We start from the raw sequence: 23,440 nt of genomic DNA, 5'->3' as shown, positions 1-23,440 counted from the left end.
CCCTGAGATATCCTCGCGCGTAACACGTCTTTGCCATGTGCGCGTAATAGTCACGTTTTACTCATGAGCGCAGGACGCACGAGGGAGTGTTTACTAGTGATGGGTTTTCTGGCTCTTTCATGGGAGCCATTCATTAGTTGGTCGTTTACCTCAAAGAGCCGTTCAAAAGACTGGCCCCTTTGAACGAAGTGAAGCCAAGAGAGCGGGGGGTGTATCAAGAGCAGCGTGTTCCTGCGGTGTCCGTGACGGCGCACAGGGTTGGTTAGGGTTCCTCCTACGTCCGTCACAGTGCTGGGTGGGTTTTGAGCGGGTGCGCGTGACCGACTTCCGGGGAGGTTTGTTACCGGAAGACAAGACAAGAAGAACGGCTCTCTACAGGGACTCGGCTCTCATCGTTCACTTTGAAAAACCATTCAAAAGATTTGAATCGTTCGTGAACGTCACATCACTAGTGTTTACCTGCAGCGCTGACTCTCTTTCGCTAGCGTTTATTGACGAGAGGAGCTTTTTAGATAGTTATCTGCTTTTTTCGACATCACATTTTTACAATGGCTGGAGAAAACAAGAAGTTTTTCACCACTAAAGAGGTCCTGGATATGTTTGCTGATGATGGCGGTGCTTACGTGTGTCCGGTGGATTCATCTTCTCATGAGGACGATGCACAGATCCGGCCAATAGTGACCTGGCTTATGAAATCTCTTCGTCAGAAAGGTATGTAACCCATTTCCCTTAAAAGGAACTCCGGCTATGAGGACGTGTGTACCCTAATAAGCCACAAGTTTTCTGTTGTACCAAACTATGTTGTTAGAAACACACAAAATATTGCTGTTTATTTATAAATCTATAATGTTTAGTACATTTTTGGACATACGTAGTATGCCATGTTTTCCGCACGCAATGCACTCTGGGGGCGATGACGCATGTTGGTTGCTCTAGGAAGAATAGCTATTGACGCTAGTGTTTGTTTAGGCGCTCACCGTATTAATAATTAAGTAAAATGCCGCATTGTGCTGCTTTTGGATGTAATTTCCAGTCAGAGGGCAACAAGGGGAGTGATGTGAGTTTACACAGCTTTCCCACTGGCAAGAAGAGGAGAAAGCAGTGGGAAGATGCATGTGGACGGACAAAACTTCCCAAAGAGCCGCAGCTTTGTTCCCAGCGTTTTTCTCCTGATGCGTTTGACTTCAGTAAAATTTGCAAGATATTCACAGATTCGACTTTTGCGGCTCAATACCTCCTGAGCACAGGGGTATTTAGAAACATAACATACCTCTTTGGTATTGTGGCAAGGTAGTGAACAAGCTACAACCTCGTTTCTTTCAAAAAACACCATCCTCAGCTCCTGACAAGCTAATTTGTGCTCTATGAGACCACAAACCTGCTGCAGCGCTCAGGGACCGTCTGAAAATAGACTAACCAGAAACATCTCTAGACAAAATATTAAAGAACACCACCCCTGTACACTGCAGTGTCACCAAATTCTTAAAATATAACACTACACACATGTTGTTCATCCTACAGCGGTTATGGTAATCCAGTAACACATGTTTCTTTTTTTGTATTTTAATTTTTAAAAGTTGTTAATTTTGATATCTGCTCAATTTTAAAATGTAGTGATACCAAAATCACACAGCACATTATTATTGGATACAGTTATTTTTTAGACCTTATAATTATCTATATTTTCTACATTGAAAATGTTAGTGACACCAAAGTAACGCCGAATAATTAGCACTTACATTATCTACAGTCTGCACCTTTTATTTATTTATTTATTTGTACTTATGATTTTGGTGATTTCTTTCCAACTAACAGATTTCAATAGCTCCTACACTGTAAACTCTGTTGACACAAAATCATGCATGATGGTCAATATTTAGCTGCTCTACATACTACAACTTTTACTTTGGGCAAAAAAGTCTTCTTCTGCTCCAAACTACTGACGTGACCAGTTCAGTGGCCTAGTGGTAGAGTGTCCGCCCTGAGACTGGGAGATCAGGGGTTCGATTCCTGGTCGGGTCATACCAAAGACTTTGAAAAAATGGGACCCAATGCCTCCCTGCTTGACACTCAGCATTAAGGGGTTGGATTGGGGGATTAAACCACCAAATGGTTCCCGAGCGCGGCTGTGTCTGCAGCTCACCGCTCCCCCAGGGGATGGGTCAAATGCGGAGAACAAATTTCGCACACACATCAGTGTGTGTGACAACTAATGGGACTTTAACTTTAACGTTGTTAGGCCCGTTTTAGGGGGCTTCAGCCTCCCTAAAATAATCACAAGCCCCCCTATCATTTTGGGTTTTTTTATTTTCATTTTTATTTTTTTTCAGTTAACTTTTTTTATTTGTTCACATCTACATGCTCAACACAATCACGACACATGTGTAGTTGGTACAGGAGTTTTTTTAGTCTGAAACAGAAATAATAATTAATGAATATAGAATTACACCGTCGCACACAGGAAGTATCAAGAAAGGACTTCCTCCACTTCCTTAAGCCCGATGTCATGGTCTGCATCTGCCCCCTCCTTTATGTGCCTCCTGGTGTCCTCCATCCCTCTCTAGATTCCCTCTTGTGTCCCTTTGTTCCCCAGCTCCTCTTGTGCTCCACTCCAGGTTCTCCCCTTGTGCTCTCTTAGTGCCCTCATGTGTCCTTGTCTGCATCCCTGTTATGTGTCTTATGTTGTAGCTCTTTGGCGCCCTCATGTGTCCTTTTCTGCGTGTCAGTTTAGTGTCTTATGTTTGTAGTCCTTTAAGTCTATTCCTCCCAGGTCTTGTGTCATCTCATTCATCCCCAGGTCCTCCAGGTCTCATTTACATTCTGTGTCCTTGTAGTCCCCAGCTTCTTTGTCCCCAGCTCAACGTGTGTGTGAGATTCAGTCTCCTGCTCAGTGTTTGTGTGTGTGTGTGTGTGTGTGTGTGTGTGTGTGTGTGTGTGTGTGTGTGTGTGTGTGTGTGTGTGTGTGTGTGTGTGTGTGTGTGTGTGTGTGTGTGTGTGTGTGTGTGTGTGCTTGTCCATTCCCCTTTCCTGTTTATATATAAGTACATTGGTGTGTGTGTGTGTGTGTGTGTTAGTCCTTCCTGCAGCCTTTAGGTTTAGTTTTGGTGTCTTAGTTTCTTAGGGTTATTTGGCCCTCTGTTTCTGTTTCCCATTTTGATTATTAGGTTCACCTGTCTTCCCTCCAGCTCTCACTTCACACACCTGCTGCCATTTTCCCTGATTGCTCCTCCCAGTGTATTTAAGCCCTGTCTGTCTCTGTGTTCTTGTCGGTCCATTAATGTTTGTTGATTCTGTCAGTTTAGTCCCTCTGTGTTTAACCAGAGTTTCTTGATTCCCAGATAATAATCTGCTCTTTGACCTTTGGGATTTTTGGCTTTTTGGATTTTGACTCCCAGTTTGGATTACCTTGGTTTTTGGCTCACCCACAAAATAAAGACTTTTTATTTAAAATCTTCATCCCTGCCTCCGTGTCATCCTGGGTACTGCATTTTGGGTCCACACCACCGCATCGTGACAGAATGGACCGACCAGAACAGGACCCAGCAGGAACTCCAGGTACACAGGAGATGTTCTATTATGACGGTGATCCAGACCTTTGTATGGGTTTCATTCGGGACTGTGCCCGTTGTTTGGACTTGGAATCTTCAGAGTTCAACAAGGTGTCGTATATGGTGCTCTGGTTGAGGGGTAAAGCCATGCGGTGGGTTGCTGACCGTTTCGACATAGAGGATCTTAAGGCTGTGTCTTTTTGGGACTTTGCTGCATTGCTTCTCCGCACTTTTGGCCGAGATCCTCCTCCACCGGTCGCTGATGCCACCTCAGCATCTCAGATGGGTCACACCGCCACACCCTCACCAGGTCCTGACAGGGCCACCACTTCCTCTCCGATGTGTCACACCGCCACACCCTCACCTGATCCGGACTGCATCAACTCCCCATCTCAGACCATCAGAACCGGATTCATTTCAATCTCTCCTATGCATATTGATGCCACCTCAGTTTCTCAGATGGAGTACACCACCACACCCTCACCAGGTTCTGACAGCGCCACCACTTCATCTCCGGTGGGCTGTATCACTTCCTCCGCACCTGTTGACGTCACCCCCGCACCTCCTAGGAGTCGTGCTCATCGTAGACGACAACGCCATCACCAGCACTCTCCTGAGGCCAGAGTGGTGCCGCCTATCTCAGAGGCCCCTACTCGGAGACCTGCGTCTGAGTCACACCTCGCCTCAGCGGTGATCCAAGGGGACGCATCGCACCTCGCCTCAGCGGTGGTCCAAGGGGACGCATCGCACCTCGCCTCAGCGGTGGTCCAAGGGGACGCATCGCACCTCGCCTCAGCGGTGGTCCAAGGGGACGCATCGCACCTCGCCTCAGCGGTGGTCCAAGGGGACGCATCGCACCTCGCCTCAGCGGTGGTCCAGGTGGACGCATCGCACCTCGCCTCAGCGGTGGTCCAGAAGCAGACGCACCCGGCTCGAGCCCCGAAGCAGACGCACCCGGCTCGAGCCCCGAAGCAGACGCACCCGGCTCGAGCCCCGAAGCAGACGCACCCACGTCCCCGGGCCCCGAAGCAGACGCTCCCACGTCCCCGGGCCCCGAAGCAGACGCTCCCACGTCCCCGGGCCCCGAAGCAGACGTCGCTCCCTCTGGCTCTGAAGCAGACGGCGCTGGACAAGACATCAAAAACTCTAAACACAAATACTTCAATAAACGGGACACACTTCTTTCCTGCAAATACAATTTCACAGGTGTTGCTAATACCTATGATCCTTCAAGGGATGTGCTCAAAGAGGAGTTCAACATGAATCAAATATAGTGTTTTATTTTACAAATACTATTATAAACACAAACTTACGTCTTAAGAAACATTATTTTAATAACGAAACTGCTAAATTCTTTCCAACAGTATAGCTGTGTAGTGTATTTTGTCCGAGTGGGTTTGCCGTACTTTGACGTCATCGGCAGTCGAAGGACCCCGAGCCGATCTTGCACCCGAGCAGATACTGTACCGACACCGGGACGCCGCCTTTCCCATCCTGTTCGTGACGTTGTGGATCTGGGAGGAGCCCAACTATCTTTTGGGGTCTTTTTGAAGAACGTTTTAAACTGTTTTTATGGACTCAAACTTTTAGTTGTATATTTTAGACGGGCTTTTATTTAGTTAATAAAAGAGGTTGCAGGCAAACTTCTGCTCTCTGGTATCTCTGTCCCTCTGGTTTTGCACCCTCGCTCCCCACCTGTGTCGTTGTGAACCCCTGTGTGACGCTGGAGCTCTGCCGCTCCGGCGTTGCCTAGGTTACATGCTCTAAGGGGGTGTTGCATCTAAGATTAGTTATTCACTCACTCACTCACTCACTCACTCTCACAAAAATGTCTAAATTTAGAGAATGCTAATGCTAGTTTTCGTGAGGTCACAGCTGGGGTTTAAACCCGTGACGTCATCATGAAGCCCGAGTGTTTTGGGGGTCAGATGCTAATTTCAGGCCTAACTTTATGTTTCCGTAGACACGCCGGAGTGAAAAACTTCTTGAAGCGCCTCCACAATGAAACGTTCTGGTTCCTGACTGTTTGTGGAACGCTGTCTTTGGGGGAAGGCGCATTTTCATGAAGACTTCTGTTTGCTTCCACTGAATCTATCTGTTCTTCAGGTGGAGGGCAAACATCATGTCCCATCTCGTAATCCTCGTCAGGCTCCAGACTCTCAGAAGTTTGTTCCTGAGGTTCACATAGAGAAGCTTCCTCTACCAGCTGGTACGTAAAGGCTTCCAGCTCCTCAGACAGCTTCTCGTCTGGCTCAGGCGTGTTCTTCCTGGAGTTAAAGGTCTCCAGTTGTTCTGAGAGATCATGGTTGATTTTCTCCAGATCTCTAATTTGTGTCTCTAAGTCCTCGTTGAACGAGTCCTTGTTCTGAATCTCCTGTCCCAGTCGGAGTTTCAGCTCTGACTCCTGTTTTAAACGCTGTTGCTGGTCTTCAATCAGATGTTCTCGTTCCTCCAGCTGAGTTTTGAGAGTCTGAATTGTAATTTTGAAGGTTTCTGCATTACTCTGGTAGTAATCCAGTCCCTCTTCCAGTTCACTAATTTCTACCTTTAATTTCTCATAAACGTTGTCTTTGTTCCGCTGGATTTTCTGCTGCTGATCAAACTTGGATCTCAGCAGCTCAGATTCCCGTCTGAGCCGCTTTTGGAGGTTTTCCAGCAGATTATCTTTCTCCTTCAGCTGTAAGTTTACCTCCTGCATCATTTTGTTGCAGGACTCTGCATTACCTCGGTAATAATCCAGTTTCTGTTTGAGTTCATCAATCAGAGTTCGGGATTTTTTACACTCGCTCTCTACCGTTGAGCTTATTTCAGCTTGGTCACTGAGACTTGTGTCCAGGCGAGACAGCCGTAGGTGTTCGGAGCCGACTGTCTGGAAAAGGGAATCGAAAGTTGGATGCCGACATCCAGACGACTCCTGCTGGACTGGCCCAGCTAATCTGAGACTCGGTGCCAGCTGAGTTTCGTCCTCTGAACTGGGTTCACATTCCCCACAGAGAGAAGCCTTTTCTCCGTCCTCCTCAGAAAGCTTCTCCTCTGCCTCGTTCGTCTCAGAGAAGATACTTTTCATCTCGTCTACCAGAACACAGTTTATAATCTCTAAATCTCTGATTTGTTCATAGAAAGCCTCGGTGAGTGAGTCTTTATTCTGTTTCTCCTCTTCCAACTGCAGTCTCAGCTCTGACTCCAGTCCTAACTGGGTTTGCAAACTTTCAGAAACATTTAGTTTTTCCTCCAACTGAATTTCCAAAGCCTGAATTGTAGTTTTGCAGGTCTCAGCGTTAAGCTGGTAGTAATCCAGACCCTCTTTCAGTTCATTAATTTCTTCTCTTAGTTTCTGATAAACTTTGTTCCTAATCTGGTCGTTTATCTTCCCCTGTTCAAATCTACGTCTCAGCTGGGACTCCTGCTTTAAAAGATTTTGCAGATTTTCACACACAGTTGCTTTCTTCTTTAGTTTGGTCTCTAAAGCCTGCTGGGTGACCTTGCAGGTCTCTGCATTGTCTTGATAAATGTCCAGTTCTTGTTCCAGGACGGCAATTATGTCGTTGTATTTTTCCAATTCAGTCTCTGCTTGTAATGTTTGCTGCTTTTCATCACTTAACCATGTCTCCGTGATTAAAAGCTGAGACTGGACTTGCTCCAAGAGCGCCATATGGGAAAAATAAATTTTGGGGTGTTTACACCCAGATAATTCCCGCTGGAGCTCCTCAGATGAAAAATGTAGAATAGACATGATTCTAGAGGCTCTTGGTCTTTTATCCAACTCAGAAAAAAGGTTTGAGGTTGTAAAAGATTATTGTCTCAGAGAGTCGATGTGTCTCACACCAGCAGTCGGCTGCTAATGAAGTGGGAGCTGGCTGATGCTAGATAATAGAACTCTGAGCCTTTATGACGTCACTTCAAATGATCACGTGGGCGGGGTGAAAGAAGAAGTAGTAGTAGGCACTGGTGGTCATAGTAACCCAAATGGGCGGAGCCTAACTTTAATGCATTTATCTCAGTCTGGACCTTGTTGTTGTGCAGCACGCTCCAGTGTTAACATCAACAGCAGCACCTGAACGCCCCTTTCTTTAACTTTGTATGTAATAAAAATGAACTTTAACCTGAACCAACGTATTTCTTTCAGAAAATGTGAAAAATGTATGTTTTTTTTCCAAAATGTTGGCTTATAAGTCATTTTGTCCCACATTTTGAAATTTTTTGTCATATTTTATTATTTATCTCAATTATAACATATTACAATAACACAACACCAATGTTTAAAATGCATCATTATGGAGCAGCAGAGCTGTTTTTGTCAAAAACAACATAAATGAGAAGGGGGGGGGGGGGGGGCTGTGTCATATTGAAGAAAATGTCCGAGCAGAGCTAGAATTACGGCGGAGCTGGAAGCCCTCAACGTCCACACCCAGGGCTGTGTATCTGTATGACGTCTCGGGAGTCGGGGCACCGGGGATTCTTGAGCAGAGAGGAGGAACAGCGCTGATCTTTGATGCGCTCCAGGCAACTGCGTCCTGCGCACGGCGTATTGACAACGTGGCGCAACCCAAAAAATCTAATTAACCCACGACCGTTCATGTCCGATCATTTTCTGTTTTTTATTCGTGCCTGACGCAGTCAGCTGCTGAGGAGGAGCTCACCTGTCCTCAGGTGACTTCACCTCATGGCGCAGCCTTGCAGTGCACACTAGTGTCGCGCCTGGTAGATCCCTTTGATCCGCTTAGTATAAAAGTAGGAAGCCAGGAAAGAGTTTTTCTAGATAATTGAGAGGAGACGCAGGAAGATCAGACACAGACGGGACAGGAAATTAGTCCCATAAAACTAGAAAACTAAACAAGCAGCTTAAAAAGGAAAATGTAGGTAGATTTATCCCACTGCAGCTTTTACCTAAAGAAATAATTTATAAGCAAGCAATATTCATATATTTGATACAATTCAGATCACCTTCAAAACTCAGTCCACAGGGCCGTAGCAAGGCATTTTGGAGGCCAAGGCAAAATAGACCCCACCCCCCACCCCGTGTCACTGGGCTCTGTGTAATTCACACCCTGGGAGGTTTTCTCAACTGAACATCAGAGAGAGTCGGGTTAGGGTTAGTGCTGCTCAGGACCATTTCCTCACAGTCACGGTTCATTACATCTACAAAGGCAGGATGGTGCAGAATGTGATAAGCACTGAAGCAGTTTATGAGTCACAAACAGGTCTGGTAGTGGCTAATGAAATATCAAGCGTTGTGGAGCAGTTTAACTTAGGACAGAAAGTAATTGCTGCCACTGTAGACAACTCCAGCAACATGGATGTTGCTTTGGAAAACTTGGACTTTCTGAAAGTGGGATGCTTTGCTCATACCCTAAACCTAGCAGCACAAAAGGTGTACGACATTCCTGCAGTTTCCAGCTGGTGTGCCAAAATCCGCTCAGTTGTGGTGTGGCTCCAGCGTTCATCCTTGAGCAAAACTGTGCTCAGAGAGAAGCAGCGACTCCTGAGTAAGTAGCATAGTTACACATCAAAATGTATTGTTAATCATATTACCTTTTTTTACAGTAATTCAAAATACATTTGTGTCCGTCTGTGCTTTAGATTTGCCAGAGCATAATGTCATTCTTGGCATTAAAACACACTGGAACTCTCTCTCTTCCTGATGGTGGAGAAATTTATGGAGCAGTTGGATGCAATCCAGGCAGCTGTTCTGGATCAACGTCTGAGGAAGCCAATGGAGAAGGACAACACCAGCATCACTTGTAAGAGCTAAATTATTTCATTTCATCGTTTACCTTAAACATAGTTAATAATTTTCCACAGGCTAGAAGGCTTCACGTGCACTGATCTAACGAAAGCAGAGGTGTTTGTTAAGTGCATGTAAGTCCTGTACACATCAACCATGTGTGTGCCAAGTGAGAAGTCGCCCACATGCAGCCAAATCATCCCCATCCTGATGAAACTGGAGACACATTTCAGACAATCTGATGAAGACACTGTTTTCACCTCATCAATAAAAGGGAAAGTCTGGGGTAGTCTGCAGAACAGATATCAGGTATCTGAAGAACATATGAATACTAACAAATATAGGGGTAGCATTGCATTTAAGTATCCGCTTCTATATTATATACTTTCTTTAAAGGATGAAAACCTTCATAAATTTCTGAAGGAGGCCACTCTGATGGACCCACGTTTTAAAGGCAATCTAGATGAAGGTGAGGCAGCTGACATCTGGGACAGGTTGGAGAAGGCAGCAGTTGCAAATGCCACAGCAGCAGTTGATCAGGTATTTTCTGCACAACGTTGTCCTTCTGCATGATGTAGTTTCCATGTTGAAGGAATGTTTTTATTATTTGTGTATCCATAGCCTCCCATAGAGGACCCTCAAGCAGACAGGGTGATGGATGACGCCGAGATGAAGAAGCCAGAAGAATATGTAGTTTCTGAGTTTTTCTAATCCAACCATGTAGTCCTACATTCTAAAAGGGATCTTTGTTGTTTTGACAATCCTCACACTACTTATTTTTGTTTTTCAGCCAAGAAAGGTCCAGAAGTCAGCCTTAGAAAAGCTGTTTGAGGATGAGGACAGACAACTTAAGGAGGATGCAGCTTCTCATACAGCGGGTAGAGTCCCTTCCATCACAGAGCAGGTACAAAAGGAACTTGCCATCTACAAAAGACTGCAAAGAATTCCGCCTGGACAAGACCCTGTGGCCTGGTGGTGGAGTAAGAGGGATACACTGCCCAACTTATCTGCCCTATCCAATACGTACTTGTGTGTCCCAACACCTTCTGAGCGTGTTTTCTCTTGCGCTGGGCATGCCATCAGCCAAAAGCGATGCCGAATATTGCCAAAAAAAGCTAACATGGTGATTTAAAAAAAAAAACATCAAAATAAAAAAAATAAGAGGTTTTTGGAAAACGTGTGTTTTTTACATTCTTTAAGCACTGGTTCCGGCACCGTTTGAGCACCGGACCGGATACTCATAATAGCATCCTGATTTTCCACAAGGCACTTGGTCCCATCATGGTGGCTTGTCCACCTGATCTCCAACAGTCGTTTCAGGGAGGGAACGTCATAGTTCTGTGAAACATAATGACGGTGGAAGAATGAGTGTAGAGATCCTGAAAGATCAAAAGGCTTTTGCACGTGGACGGAACTTGAATTCAACGAACCATTTTAACATTTAAACAACAACCACAACTCTATGTTTTAGCTCTATTTTACAAAGCATGAATGTAATTTAACACAGTCGACAGTATTATTACTAGTCAAACTGAAAATACAGACATCAGCAGGTATTTAGTTAGGAGTTTAAATTTTATGTAAGGATATCCAACAACTGCACTGATTTGAGAAAAATCCTTAGAAAACCCTAAGCAACATTTATTAGGCAGATTGGATGTGTTCCAGTTATATATGAATCTGTTGTTCCAATGAAATGTTAATATTCCAGATATCCATAATAATTCTTACCATCCACAACGAACACTTCAGATATTGGACAAATGATGTCAAACTTCCCATTCATGTTGTAACGTGATGTAAGTGGTTACTTTTAATGAATGTGATGTTCCATATAAATATGAATTATCTATAATAATGATATTTGATTCAAGGTGAAACCAGGTCTTTTTAGGGAAATCACACCTTCATAATAATTTGAATCTGAGGCAAAAATATAGTTTATAAAAATCAACTTAATACTATATTTCTGCTACTAATGATGACACAGAACAGATTATGATGAAACAGGATAACTGAGACAAAGAAGGAAATAATGGAATGTAAGCTTAGATGTTGTGTTAACAACTACGTGTCTTAAGGTGGTTTTCATGTGTTCTCCTGGAGTGAAACTCTCACCGCAGTTCTTGGTGAAGCATGTCCAGATGTCAGAGATCAGCCAGGTCCTGGATTTCACGGAAATGTGTGCAGGTTTAGTAAATCTAGTGTTAAATCCATCTCCTACATCACTGAGTCAGCAGAGGACAGGTGTGGTCCTGATCCTGTGGAGGAACTGTCAGTGCAGGCTTTCACATCACAACTCCACCTCTCCTGGTCCCGACTCCACTGACGGTGACTCTGGTCTTCGGCACAAGCGGGTCAGTTTGAGGCTGTGGAGCATTCACACTGGAGAAAGTTTGATGTCACATTTAAGTCAAAGTGTGAAAACTCACACAAATAAATCCAATTCACTCAAAAAATCTGAACTGAGCATCAACTGTGATTGTTGTCTAAATGTGGAAGGGGAGGGCGTCCAACTGCGTCATCTTAAAACGTGTGTGTGTGTGGGTGTGTGTGTGTGTGTGTGGGGGGGGGGGGGGTTGTGGGCGTCTATGGATAACACATTAGAAATCATTCCCAGAGGACAAACGGAGACACTAACAAAACACCTGAATAGCATCAACATCACCAACAACATAAATTTTACACATGAAGACGAAACAGACAAAAGCATAACAGTCAAGGACATGAAAATAACCAGACAGACGGAACCTTAAAAATAAACAAATATAGAAATATAGAACATCAAAGAGTGCGAGAGGAAAACAAGTCAAAGACACACAAGAGCAGCCAAACAAGAAGCAGAAAGCAAAATAAAGAAATCGGTTAACCGGCCACTGCACAAGGGAAAAATCACATATTGGACCGGGACAGAACACGGATCAGGACAACATATATACAAAAGAATCAAAGAAGAGATAGAAATAAGGAGACATGGACACAAAACCACGAAGAGATGATGGAGTAGCACATTGGATCACACATGGGACTTTGTCATCAGCAAGGAGGACACGGGCAGTAAAGGGCGACATCGTCCTCTGCTGCCCGCGGAAGTGACGCCACCAACACCGGCTAACTCTGATGATGGCTAGAGTCGCTAAAACATGTCAGCTTCAAGGTAAACAACAGCTGTTTTACTGTGCTGTGTAAAAACATCAAAGTCATGGAAAGTGAGTTGAAGATGTGCTGCTGAAAGGTTTTCACACATCTGGATCAGTGAGGTCAAACTCACATTAGAACTGGGCTGGAATGAAAATCTGGGACGGAGTTGCCGGACTGACTCAGTATTTATTAAAACAGATGTCAAACGTGAACATCTACAGATATGTACTGTTGAACCTTTTCATCTGGAAACAAACTTATTTCTGCATATAGACAAAATCTGGATTAACCAGATTACATCAGTGTGTTCATCAGTCAGCCAGACTGAGGAGGGTAACGCTGCGCTAGCATGGACGCTAATGACTGTAAACAGAAAGGAGGGGGCGCTTTGACTGATGCACTAATGCAGCAAAGCACTATGGGATTTGTAGTCTTTATGGCACACCAGCCGGTGGGCCAGTTAATACATATTTGATATATGATCTAGTGGGCCAAATCTAAATCTAGCGTGGGCCAGATTTGGCCCGAGAGCCTGAGATTGACGCCTGTGATGCTTTTCTAGTAGAGAGTTTAGGACGTCTCCGTCCAGCAGAGGGAGCTGTTGGTGCAAAAGTAGTTAGAGCAGACAGAAAAGACTTTCTAAAGAGATGATTTAGTTTGAGCCTGGATGAGTTCAGCTCACATGTAAGCAGGTTGGGTCGATGTAAAACAACATTTTTATTATTTCTGCTGGTTTAGTGAATTACTTCTCTGTTCTTGTCTTTGGAAAAAAGTCTCAACCCCTAAAATCTAACCCGTTACTGAAGAAGTGAAGTTTCATCAGAAATGATCAGAATGGAGTCAAAAGGAAGGAAGTTGAACCTGGACTGGTTTTGCTGACAGACAACTGGTTTGTAGCTCAGAGCAAAAAGCCGTCAGACCAGACTACAACAGCTGCTGGTTCAAAGATGGAGGCAGAAGGTCTGAAAACTCCTCCTGGTGCACTAAAGGAGCAGCTGGCTGTGGGCCAACATGCTGATAATACACCTGACTGAGTAGGAAAAGAGGCCGCATTCCACTTCTGATAAAAAGCACCCAGCATGCACTGCTGCAGGAGTGGAGTGCAGCTGTATTGAACCATGAAACAGACCTCTAGTCACCTCTGGTGTGTCATCACCCTCAGAGGATGACATCATCACCACGTCTCAGTGAAATGTTGGAGTTTTTAGAAACAGTTTAAATGTCTTTGCTCGACAGATGTGAGAGGAAGGAGGAAGTAGAAGGTTGTTTTTCATTGGTCCAAGAAGAGACCTGTTGTAGTTCCAGAGACTTCCTCCTGCTCCACCTGCTGCTTCAGTTCCAGCAGCAGCCTGAGCTGTTGGACTGGAAACCAGTCAGAGGGAAGACGTTAGAGAAGATGTCCACCTAGAGAGTCTGAAGGTTCACATGTTTTATCTCTCAGCTTTTATTAGAGAAGAGAAAATCATTTCACATCATTCCCATCTGCATTTATCCCATCTGAGACCCTCAGGTTAGACTCTCAGAAACAACCTTTTCCTGATTCCGCTTGTAGATCTGAGAGCAGGTGTGAGTGTCTAGGTGTTGTAGTTCTAGAAGCAGCTCTAATCAAAGGATGAACACAAATGTGTGGAAGGAGCCTTTAACTGAAGCAGAAGCTGTCATGTGAAGCTGCTTCAGCCTCATGGAGATGAAGCAGTAACAGTAAATGTTTGTGTAGCAGGATCATCTACGCTGGTGTCAGTCACCTCCAACACAGCTGTTACTGATACCACAGCACATCTGCTCCACTCACAACATCTGGATCAGAGCTGTGTAGATATGAACAAACTGTGGTGGTTGATCTGGTGTTGTGTTGGTGCAGTCAGAAGATGTTTGATAACAAAGAGGAGCAGAAACACACGTCCCTTTGAGGTTTTAGATCATCTTTATTAATCCCACCGTGAGGAAACTCTCTAGCTACAGCAGCACAAAGACTTAGAGGAAAGAAAAATAATAAGATTACAGGTAAACACACAACTGAAGGTTACAATAACCATAACCTTGTTGTAACTTTCAACCACTAAAAACAGTTCATAAAAAGAAAAGTTTTGTTTAGAGCCAGACAGCAAGTTTCAGGAGAAGTTCACCTGTTGGGTCTGTGACATCATCTGGTCTGTGACATTATCTGGTCTGTGACATCATCTGATCTGTGACATCATCTGATCTATGACATAATCTGATCTGAGACATTATCTGGTCTGTGACATAATCTGATCTGTGACATCATTTGGTCTGAGACATCATCTGATCTGAGACAATGGCTGTGTTCGAGATGAGCCAGTTCTGCACAGATTAGACCAGCGGTGATCGGCGAGCAGTGCATGCCGGCTAGATTTGTGTCCGATTCAGCGTAAACAGAAAAGCTAGAAGATTCAGTCTGGATCTGCAGATAAGAGACAGAAAACATCTAACAGCTTTTCTGTTTTAACATCAACAGATCACCAGTTCACAGGAAATGGATGAAAAAAGTCTCAATTCCTTCCTGAAGAAGCTCCCATGGAGCTGCTCTTATTGGTGTTGTTCAAGTTTTACATTTAAATTATTGATCATTTCAAGTTTTCTCCCAGAGATAAAAACACAGAAGCAGAAGATGTTGCACTAAAATCCATAAAAGTAAACCATTCTTCATCATGATCCAGTCTGAGTCTCTTTCTACACAAAATGCTGCTTCAGCCTCTGAGGACCTTCAGGACTCAGCTCATCTTCTCTCCTGGTCAAAGGGTCAAAGGTCATCATGACTCCCACCTGCAGAGAGAAGAAAAGAGGAGGTGACTTCCTGTTTCCAGACTCTCCTTCAGCTTCAGTCAGTGATGCAGCACATCCTCCATCAGCAGCAGCTTCATGTTAACGTGTTGGTGTGGAGCTCACACACCTGCAGAGACTTTTAGCATCAGGTGTGGCATCACACCTCTGCATGTGTGTTACCTCTGCAGGTGTGTTTCCTCCTCTGCAGGTGTGTGTCCTCCTCTGCAGATGTGTTACCTCTGCAGGTGTGTTTCCTCTGTAGATGTGTTTCCTCCGCTGCAGGTTTGTTACCTCTGCAGGTGTGTGTCCTCCTCTGCAGGTGTGTGTCCTCCTCTGCAGATGTGTTACCTCTGCAGGTGTGTTTCCTCTGTAGATGTGTTTCCTCCGCTGCTGGTGTGTTACCTCTGCAGGTGTGTGTCCTCCTCTGCAGGTGTGTTACCTCTGCAGGTGTGTTTCTTCTTTAGATGTGTTTCCTCCACTGCAGGAGTGTTACCTCTGCAGGTGTGTTTCCTGCTCTGCATGTGTGTTTCCTCCTCTGCAGTTGTGTTACCTCTGCAGGTGTGTTTCCTGCTCTGCAGGTGTGTTACCTCTGCAGGCGTGTTTCCTCCTCTGCAGGTGTGTTACCTTTGCAGGTGTGTTACCTCTGCAAGTGTTTTTCCTCTGTAGGTGTGTTTCCTCCTCTGCAGGTGTGTTACCTCTGCAGGTGTGTTTCCTCCTCTGCAGGTGTGTTACCTCTGCAGGTGTGTTTCCTCTGCAGGTGTGTTGTATGCAGTATAATCAGACTTGTTAATGTATGGAATTAAGTCTGGATTATGTCTTTCATTATGTGAAATCAATTCTAGGCTCTACAAGGTGTATCCGTGTGTGTGTGAAACCAAGCTAAAGGCCTGTTACCTTCTCTTATCATGTGTGTGTGTGTGTGTGTGTGTGTGTGTGTGTGTGTGTGTGTGTGTGTGTGTGTGTGTGTGTGTGTGTGTGTGTGTGTGTCCAGGCAGCCTTCTAGCCCCCTGAACTGTGATGTCGTAAATTAGTTAAGCGCCTTCACTCTGCTGATATGGTCAAACGATTCATGTTGTGGATATAACCTGTTTTGACCTGAACAGATGTTGGGAGTAAGCATGTATGTTATCTTTTATCCTCTGTGGAGTTGCTCAAGATGATATAAACATATAAATAAGACATCTTGTCCAGCTAATGCTGGAGATGACCATTTGATCCTGAGCAGAAGAAAAGGAAGGGGTAATCATGCCACGTCCCCCCCTACTGTCCAATGGCTACAAGAAGAGGTGATTTAATCCCAAAGGAGAAGAAAGGAAGCCTTTGGGAGGCGCTGAGAGAAGGAAGACCAGAAGTGACTGGACATTGTGCTTCATGAGCAGGGCGTGTTGCCATGGAGATGCACCCCTGAAGAAGGCAGAGGGGAGGAGGACAGAGTGAATAAAAGTATTGGGTCTGTTCAAGAGATGAGCTTGATGAGATGAGTGAGAGTCAGTCAGTCATGGACTGAGCTTTTTGGAGAAAGGCTTTTGAGAGTTTTTAGGAAGATTTTTGCCTTTGATGGGAAGAGTTTGTGAGGTAGAGAGATGAAAAGAAGGAAGCTTTTGCTTTGAGCTTTTTGTCTGTGATAATCTCACCTAGTCTCATTTTTGGAGACCTTAATTCAGCTCAACTTTGCTATAACTCGGTTCATTGGCAAAGAGTTGTTTCACTGTTTAATCCGGGGTTTCGTTTGGATTAGTATTCTTTTTTCATCTGTGTGAAATAAAACCTAGTTCCTCGAATTCGAGGAATGAAAAAAGGATTTACGAGTGGGGTCTCCTCCTGTCGGTAACCGAACAAAGGTGAGATGCCGGTTGTAAATGCCATCCCAAGGTGTTTGGGATATAAGCGTTTCCTCCATCCTAGGCTACAGGTAAAGTCAGTTGTCTCCTCAACATAAAAGGAACAGCTGGCAAGAGTCTTAACCTGAAGTGTGCATAAGCTTCATGGACTGAGGGTGTGTTTGTGAGTAAATTGAGTCTCCCTTGAGCTGCACAAAGTTGGTTTTGCCAGAATCAGTCTAGGCTAGCAGTGATTGCTAATCAGTTTCTACAGAGTGAGGGCATTTTAAAGAGTGGCTGGTGTCTTTTTACACCAGCAGCGGAGGAAACACATAGAAATACAAGTCAACCCTGAGATGTTGACATCTTTTGAACAGTTAGGCTAGCTTGGGAAGATGGCTTTGTAACAAGGTGTGTTACCTCTGCAGGTGTGTTTCCTCTGCAGGTGTGTTACCTCTGCAGGTGTGTTTCCTCCTCTGCAGGTTTGTTACCTCTGCAGGTGTGTTACCTCTGCAGGTGTGTTTCCTCTGCAGGTGTGTTTCCTCCTCTGCAGGTGTGTTACCTCTGCAGGTGTGTTTCCTCTGCAGGTGTGTTTCCTCCTCTGCAGGTTTGTTACCTCTGCAGGTGTGTTACCTCTGCAAGTGTGTTTCCTCTGCAGGTGTGCTTCCTCTACAGGTGTGTTTCCTTCTCAGGTTTGTTACACACACAGTAGGACCAAAGCCGGTGTATCCAATCTCTAGTTCTAGTGTGAAAACCAAGATGGCACCAGGGTTCTCGGCCAGCCGTCTGCTGCCCCAACTGTTGTTTTTGCTTATTTTGTTTCTGTGTTGCCCTGCAATGGACTGGCTCTCTGTCCAGGGTGTACCCCACCTGATTGCCCTTTGACCGCTGGAGATGGGCACCACCCCCCCCCCACCCCCACCCCCCCACCCTCACCCCCCCCCCCACCACCACCACCACCCCCGGCGACCCTACGTGGACGAAACGGGTTCAGACAATGGATGGATGGATGTTTCTGTGTTGCTCTTTGGTGGATTGTAGCTCAACCATTCACTATGATCGTCCCACCCTCATTGAACTTTGGCATCATCTTAGATTTGCCTATCACCGCTGTTCTAATCTAAAACTGTGCTCTAATCTGCTGTTTGTGGAGGTCCCAGCTCTGCTGCTTTGCTCTCCTGCTTTGGAGTTGGTTCTGGAAACTGCTCTTGTGTGTCACAAGCATTGTTGTACCATATTCTGCAGCCATCAGATTCTATGATTCCAAGGTGGAGCCTGAAGATTCCAGCCGGTCCATGATCAGAGTACCTTACCCAACGCCTTCACAAGTCTGCTTACCATTTCTGACTCCAGGCTTCCAGCCACCATTACCCGGCCAGATCCAGGCTTCCGGCCTTAACCTACAAGCCATGGTTACCTAGGAGATGCCGCAGACTTGGAAAACGCAGGGTTCCATAGTGCCACTCAGATCCTCCTCCGGCTTCTCGTGCGGATGTAACCCTCACCTGCCACCGGAGTTGAGACATGGAAGTCATCGGACCTTTTGCATTCCATTGCTCTGCCACAGATTTTCTGGGGAATCCAGTCGCCGGAATACTTCCCCCACCAACCCGTGGATTTTGTGGGTGTGAACCATCTGCTATCCCACGGTGGCCCAAGTTGCCCAGTCACCCCAGTCATCTGATTCCAGTCGTTCACCTCTCTTCAGGGTTGCTGTCCTCAACGTCCGGTCAATTGGGAATAAAACCGCCATTTTAAGGGATTATTTTTTCCAGCATGATACTTTTGGTTCTTCCTGGTGAGTTAGCTGTACTGTCAGAGCTCTGTTCCTCAGACTGTCAGGTTTAGAACAAGCCCAAGCTCACTGGTCGTGGTGGCGGCTTGCTAACCATGTTCAGATACTCCTTCCATCCTAAAACACGTACAAAACCCGTGACTCCTACCAGCTTTGAGTTTATGGCTTCTGAGGTGGACTTTGGTCCTCTGCTGGTGTTATTTCTCTGCTATCGCCTACCTGAGTACAGCTCGAATATTTTATCAGAATTTTCTGATCTTTCAACAGACTTTCTTCTAAAACTTAACCGTGGGATTATTCTTGGTGACTTTAATATTATTGTTTGCTACCCTGACAAACATCTTGTTGGTGGCTTTTTTGACATTTTAGGTTATTTTGGTTTCCAGCAACATTTCCAGTAACCCACCCACTCAGGCTTGCATATTTAGGACTTGATTGTGTCACGACATGAATGGCCTCATTTGTGACCCAAATTTCACACTTCCTGAGCTAGGTCGAGCTGGGCCAAGCTGTACTTTTATTCACAGATTATCCATCACAGGAGACACAAGTCTTCTGTAAGATGTTCCGTCCGCAAGATGAAGGACACTTCAAGATTTAAAAGAATCATTTTTAATAAACTCTTTTCACTGTCTTATTACAAGATTCATAAATAATCATCATGGTTCATTATAAATGTATTTAATTACTGAAATGAATTATTATTCTTTGGTTGATAATAATAATTATGATAATCAGTAATGTTTAACAGTGTAAAGAAGGTCATGTTCACTTATATACACCACATAGGGGACAGACATCAGGGTAAAGGTAACTGCACCTCACGTCTTTGCTCCATAACAACAAGCTCTCCATCTCTGAAAGGGTGTTTCCAGAGGTTTAATAAAACCAAACTCCTCAGTTCAAGCTGACGGTTCTTGAACCAACCAAAATCTCTCCGTGGCACGAGAGTCCCAGAGGATAGGGTCGGCCGGCAGAAGCCTCCACTAAGCTGTTCTGTCATGCCAATAGAATTGCTCCAATAAACGCTACCTGCAACCAGCTGACGCAAACTCCTTCAGAGTTAATTTAAGATGCAAACTCAACACCTGTGTGCCTTACGGCAACTCTTGGACCAGAGAGTCGGTACCACTCGGGTCTTCCCTACCAGACCAAGTACCCAGAGGCTGACAACATCCTCCCTTGACCTCCGGATCCACACAGAGGGTCGTCTGATCGGTGAGGTAGAACACAGATTGCGTCCATATGCTGTTCTCTTTAAGAAATAACTTAGTTAGCTGCAAAACAAACTCTTTCACCCAGAATGTGTTTCTCTCTCTGATAGGAACCTTCTGAGATTCCCTTCACACATCCAAACACACGCATTTCATTTTAGTTTTCATCCAGACACATGTTGCTTTAATACCAAGTTTTAATACCAAAGTTTTATAAATTGTCATTTATAAATTGTCTTTTAAATTGTCATATTTAAATTGTTAGTAATAAATTCTTAACTTTTTAAACCTGACTCTTCTTTGAAATGAAACAGAGTGGTGTATATTTGGTTATTGAATGAGCAAAGATTCCTTTTAAATCTTCTGATTTAATAAATAAACTTTTGCCATTAACTTAAATCTCTTAAATTTAATATTAATATTTGGATTAAATATAGACCAAGACAGTTGGTGTATGAACTTCTATCAATTATATAAATATCCGTGGATATCTATGTAAATATAAGTTCATAAGCCAAATTGTTTGATCTTTCTCAGGATTTAGCCAAGCTGATAGCAAACAGCGTTAAATTCTAGTATGTAGATTATCTACGCTACAATTGTAACTCTGCATGTATCTCTGATAACTCTCCTGTTATTTTTAATATCTGTGGCTTGACGCCTCCCTCCTCTAGGCAGCACAATCAACACTTTACAAGAGTAATTTCCCCTTCCACCACCAACCTATTAGCATCTAGCCTAGCTGCTACTCTCTCCCAACCTGATTCCACCTGTGCAGATGCTGATGACCTCCTTTAACTCTACCTGCTCAACTGTTTTGAACACAGTTGCTCCACTTAAATCCAGGCACAAAAAAATTGCAGCAGACTCTTGACTCAATGACGATACTCATGCACTAAGACGCCAATGCAGGTCCTGCGAACGCCAGTGGCGGAAGGACACGCTGCAAATCTCCTACCAATTATTCAAGGATTCCCTAACCCGCTATCAGAAAGCTGTCCGCTCAGCTAGGAATAGATACTATGCAGAAATACTCATTAGACATAACACCGGACTCTGGCTCCCATGTGCTGGTACTGTTACTCGACTTGACCGCAGCATTCAACACTGTAGACCACACCATCTTACTTCACAGGCTTGAACCATGGGTGGGTGTGACCAGCACTGCCCTCGACTGGTTAAAGTCCTACCTCAATGATCGTGTTTTAGTGTCCATATTCAAGACTGCTCTTCTCCCAATATCTCACTTCCAGGGGGAGTGCCGCAGAGCTCCATCCTGGGTTCTCTCCTTTTTTCAGTTTACATGCTACCACTCGGTAAGTTTCTAGCAAGTCACAGAGTTAACTACGCAGACGATTGCCAGACCTACCTTCAAAGAATTTCCGTATCAGTGTCGTGGGAACATATTTTACTAAGGGGGTGCTGTGATCAGCCACATACAAAAAACTGTGCACGTGCTGAACATGTTCATATATAGTCATGTGTAATAGTAGTAAGCCATAATTATTCTTGGTTCATTCTTCAGCATAACATCAGCTTATTACCATCAACACTGGAAAAACCCACAAATAACAAGTCAAAACTTCCAGAATCCACACCGAACTGCGCGATGGCAAGGGAACTGATGCTCTGCAGCTCTTCAGACAACAGATCTGACACTAAGTGTTTATCAACAGAAACAGAACCACCCTCCAAGAACATCTCCCTAAATGTAACGGAAACTAAAAACAAAATGGAACAATTCCACCCGTTGCTCATGTACATGTGACACCACTGAAAACCCGTTTCAAACCAATATCAGCAAACATCAGTGCAGTAACAGTTCACCTTTCACTAGTTTATAGTTCCACTTTGCACGCTTTTTTTTTTACAGCGCTTTGTGTTCTGCGTCTGAACGTTTGAACTTTAAGGATGTTTAACAGGGTATCTGCAGGTTGAAGGGAGCCAAATTTAAGACTTTTTAAGACCTTTTTAAGGCCACCTCTGCAGGTGTGTTACCTCTGCAGGTGTGTTACCTCTGCAGGTGAGACTCCAGAGGAAACAAACAGCTGAGAGTCCCGAAGGCTTCATTACTACACAAACATGTAGTGATGCTTTACTGCTGCTACATCTAAACACACTAACTCATCTGCTTCTGAGTCAGAGACATGGAGGCTGTCCCTGAACACATCCGGATCAGACTAATGACAGGAGGACAGCTGGACAGATGTGCTGAGTGGACAGCAGAGGTTCTTCTCTGTAGAAAAACCACATGGATCCTAAATGGAAGTCTGCTGCATGAAACCAGAGCCAATGATTTACAGGCCGCAGTCAGACTGATCTCAGATCTGTGACACAGATCAGTGATCAGCTGTTTCCTGTAGAAACGAGACAAACAGCAGTCTGAGATCAGATCTGAAGGATGAGGACCACTGTCTCTAGACATGTGGAAGCAACCAGCACAAAAAGCTTCTGGCTCTTCTGATTGGCTCCTTGGTATCCAATCATGAAGCCTGTCACCGTTCTCCTCTCACAGCCACTGGGAAGCTGCAGCTTTAATGGAAACACTGGATCTTTGCTTTGATGCTAACTGGGTTTATTCCAGTCCTGCTGACAGCAGCCTAGACTCACTCCACCCAGATACTGACCTCAGAGTCTGCAGCTTGTAGTCTGGACTCTCCACAAGACCCAGCAGCTGTTCAACATCTGGAGCCTCCAGACAGTTCCATCTCAGGTCCAGTTCTGTCAGATGGGACGGGTTGGACTTCAGAGCTGAGCCCAGAGAAGAACAGCTGATATCTGACAACCTGCAGAACTTCAACCTGAATAAAGAATAAAAGCAGAGAGCTGAAGTCAACAGGGTGCAGGTTAAAAAAGAAACATGAACTAAATCATTGAAATAAACTAAATTATTTTATCATGTCAGAAACAAAAACATGATGAACTGATGTTTCATATTTTATTCAGTAAAAGTTTTTAAATCCAGCAGAAACAGAAACTTGTTTTTGTTCTAAAATAGTTTATTTAAAATTTTTAGAAAAACTGAGAACGTTCTGGAAAATATTAAAGTTTTAATGAAAGTTTTTAAATGAAAATAAATAAACTAATTGTGAAGAACCAGTGAATGATTTTAGTTGCTAACCCTTTATAGGACACGCATGGAAGTGTTTTCATGTTTAAATTTCAACCCCAGGGTATTATTGCAGTCCATAACCAAAGTGTGTTTCTGTTGTTACAATTTTCCTAAATATTTATTTTCATGCAGAAAACCAGAGAAAACAAAGTGATGAAATATGGACGTTGGCCCTGTTCTGGTAAAAGAAATCCCAAAATGAACACATGAACAAGTGAAATAAACAATATTTTTGAATAATATAGGTAATTATAAGACACTTTAGAGATGATTTTAGAACATGATATCACTGTTCAATAAT

At 44.3% G+C, this 23,440-nt stretch overlaps 3 protein-coding genes across 4 annotated transcripts in view; 1 reads left to right on the top strand and 2 right to left on the bottom strand.

Moving 5' to 3' along the window:
• Positions 1-4,961: 4,961 nt before the first annotated feature.
• Positions 4,962-7,200, bottom strand: LOC139070169 (myosin heavy chain, clone 203-like). Its single transcript, XM_070551894.1, has 3 exons — positions 5,572-7,200; positions 5,193-5,328; positions 4,962-5,062 (listed from the first exon to the last, which is right to left on the bottom strand). Exons 1-3 carry the CDS (start codon positions 7,198-7,200, stop codon positions 4,962-4,964), a joined length of 1,866 nt encoding a protein of 621 aa, XP_070407995.1.
• A 235-nt stretch (positions 7,201-7,435) lies between these two features.
• Positions 7,436-10,795, top strand: LOC107373008 (uncharacterized). Its single transcript, XM_054737878.2, has 5 exons — positions 7,436-9,289; positions 9,351-9,582; positions 9,670-9,813; positions 9,895-9,963; positions 10,064-10,795. The coding sequence occupies exons 2-5, from the start codon at positions 9,430-9,432 to the stop codon at positions 10,403-10,405; spliced, it is 708 nt and encodes a 235-aa protein (XP_054593853.2). The 5' UTR covers positions 7,436-9,289; positions 9,351-9,429; the 3' UTR covers positions 10,406-10,795.
• A 3,524-nt stretch (positions 10,796-14,319) lies between these two features.
• The window catches only part of LOC107373957 (NACHT, LRR and PYD domains-containing protein 12), a 70,225-nt gene continuing 61,104 nt past the window's right edge, over positions 14,320-23,440 (bottom strand). For both annotated transcript variants that reach the window (XM_054737879.2, XM_070551434.1), the window contains 2 exons: positions 22,655-22,828; positions 14,320-15,198 (listed from right to left, as the gene is read on the bottom strand). In XM_054737879.2, the coding sequence (XP_054593854.2) occupies positions 15,186-15,198; positions 22,655-22,828 (187 nt within the window). In that variant the 3' untranslated portion in view covers positions 14,320-15,185. The remainder of the gene's footprint in view (positions 15,199-22,654; positions 22,829-23,440) is intronic.

This window comes from Nothobranchius furzeri, chromosome 5, assembly GCF_043380555.1.
Source record: "Nothobranchius furzeri strain GRZ-AD chromosome 5, NfurGRZ-RIMD1, whole genome shotgun sequence".
Taxonomy (NCBI): Eukaryota; Metazoa; Chordata; class Actinopteri; order Cyprinodontiformes; family Nothobranchiidae; genus Nothobranchius; species Nothobranchius furzeri.
The sequence above is the reverse complement of the archived record's forward strand: the minus strand, read 5'-3'. Positions and strand labels throughout refer to the sequence as shown.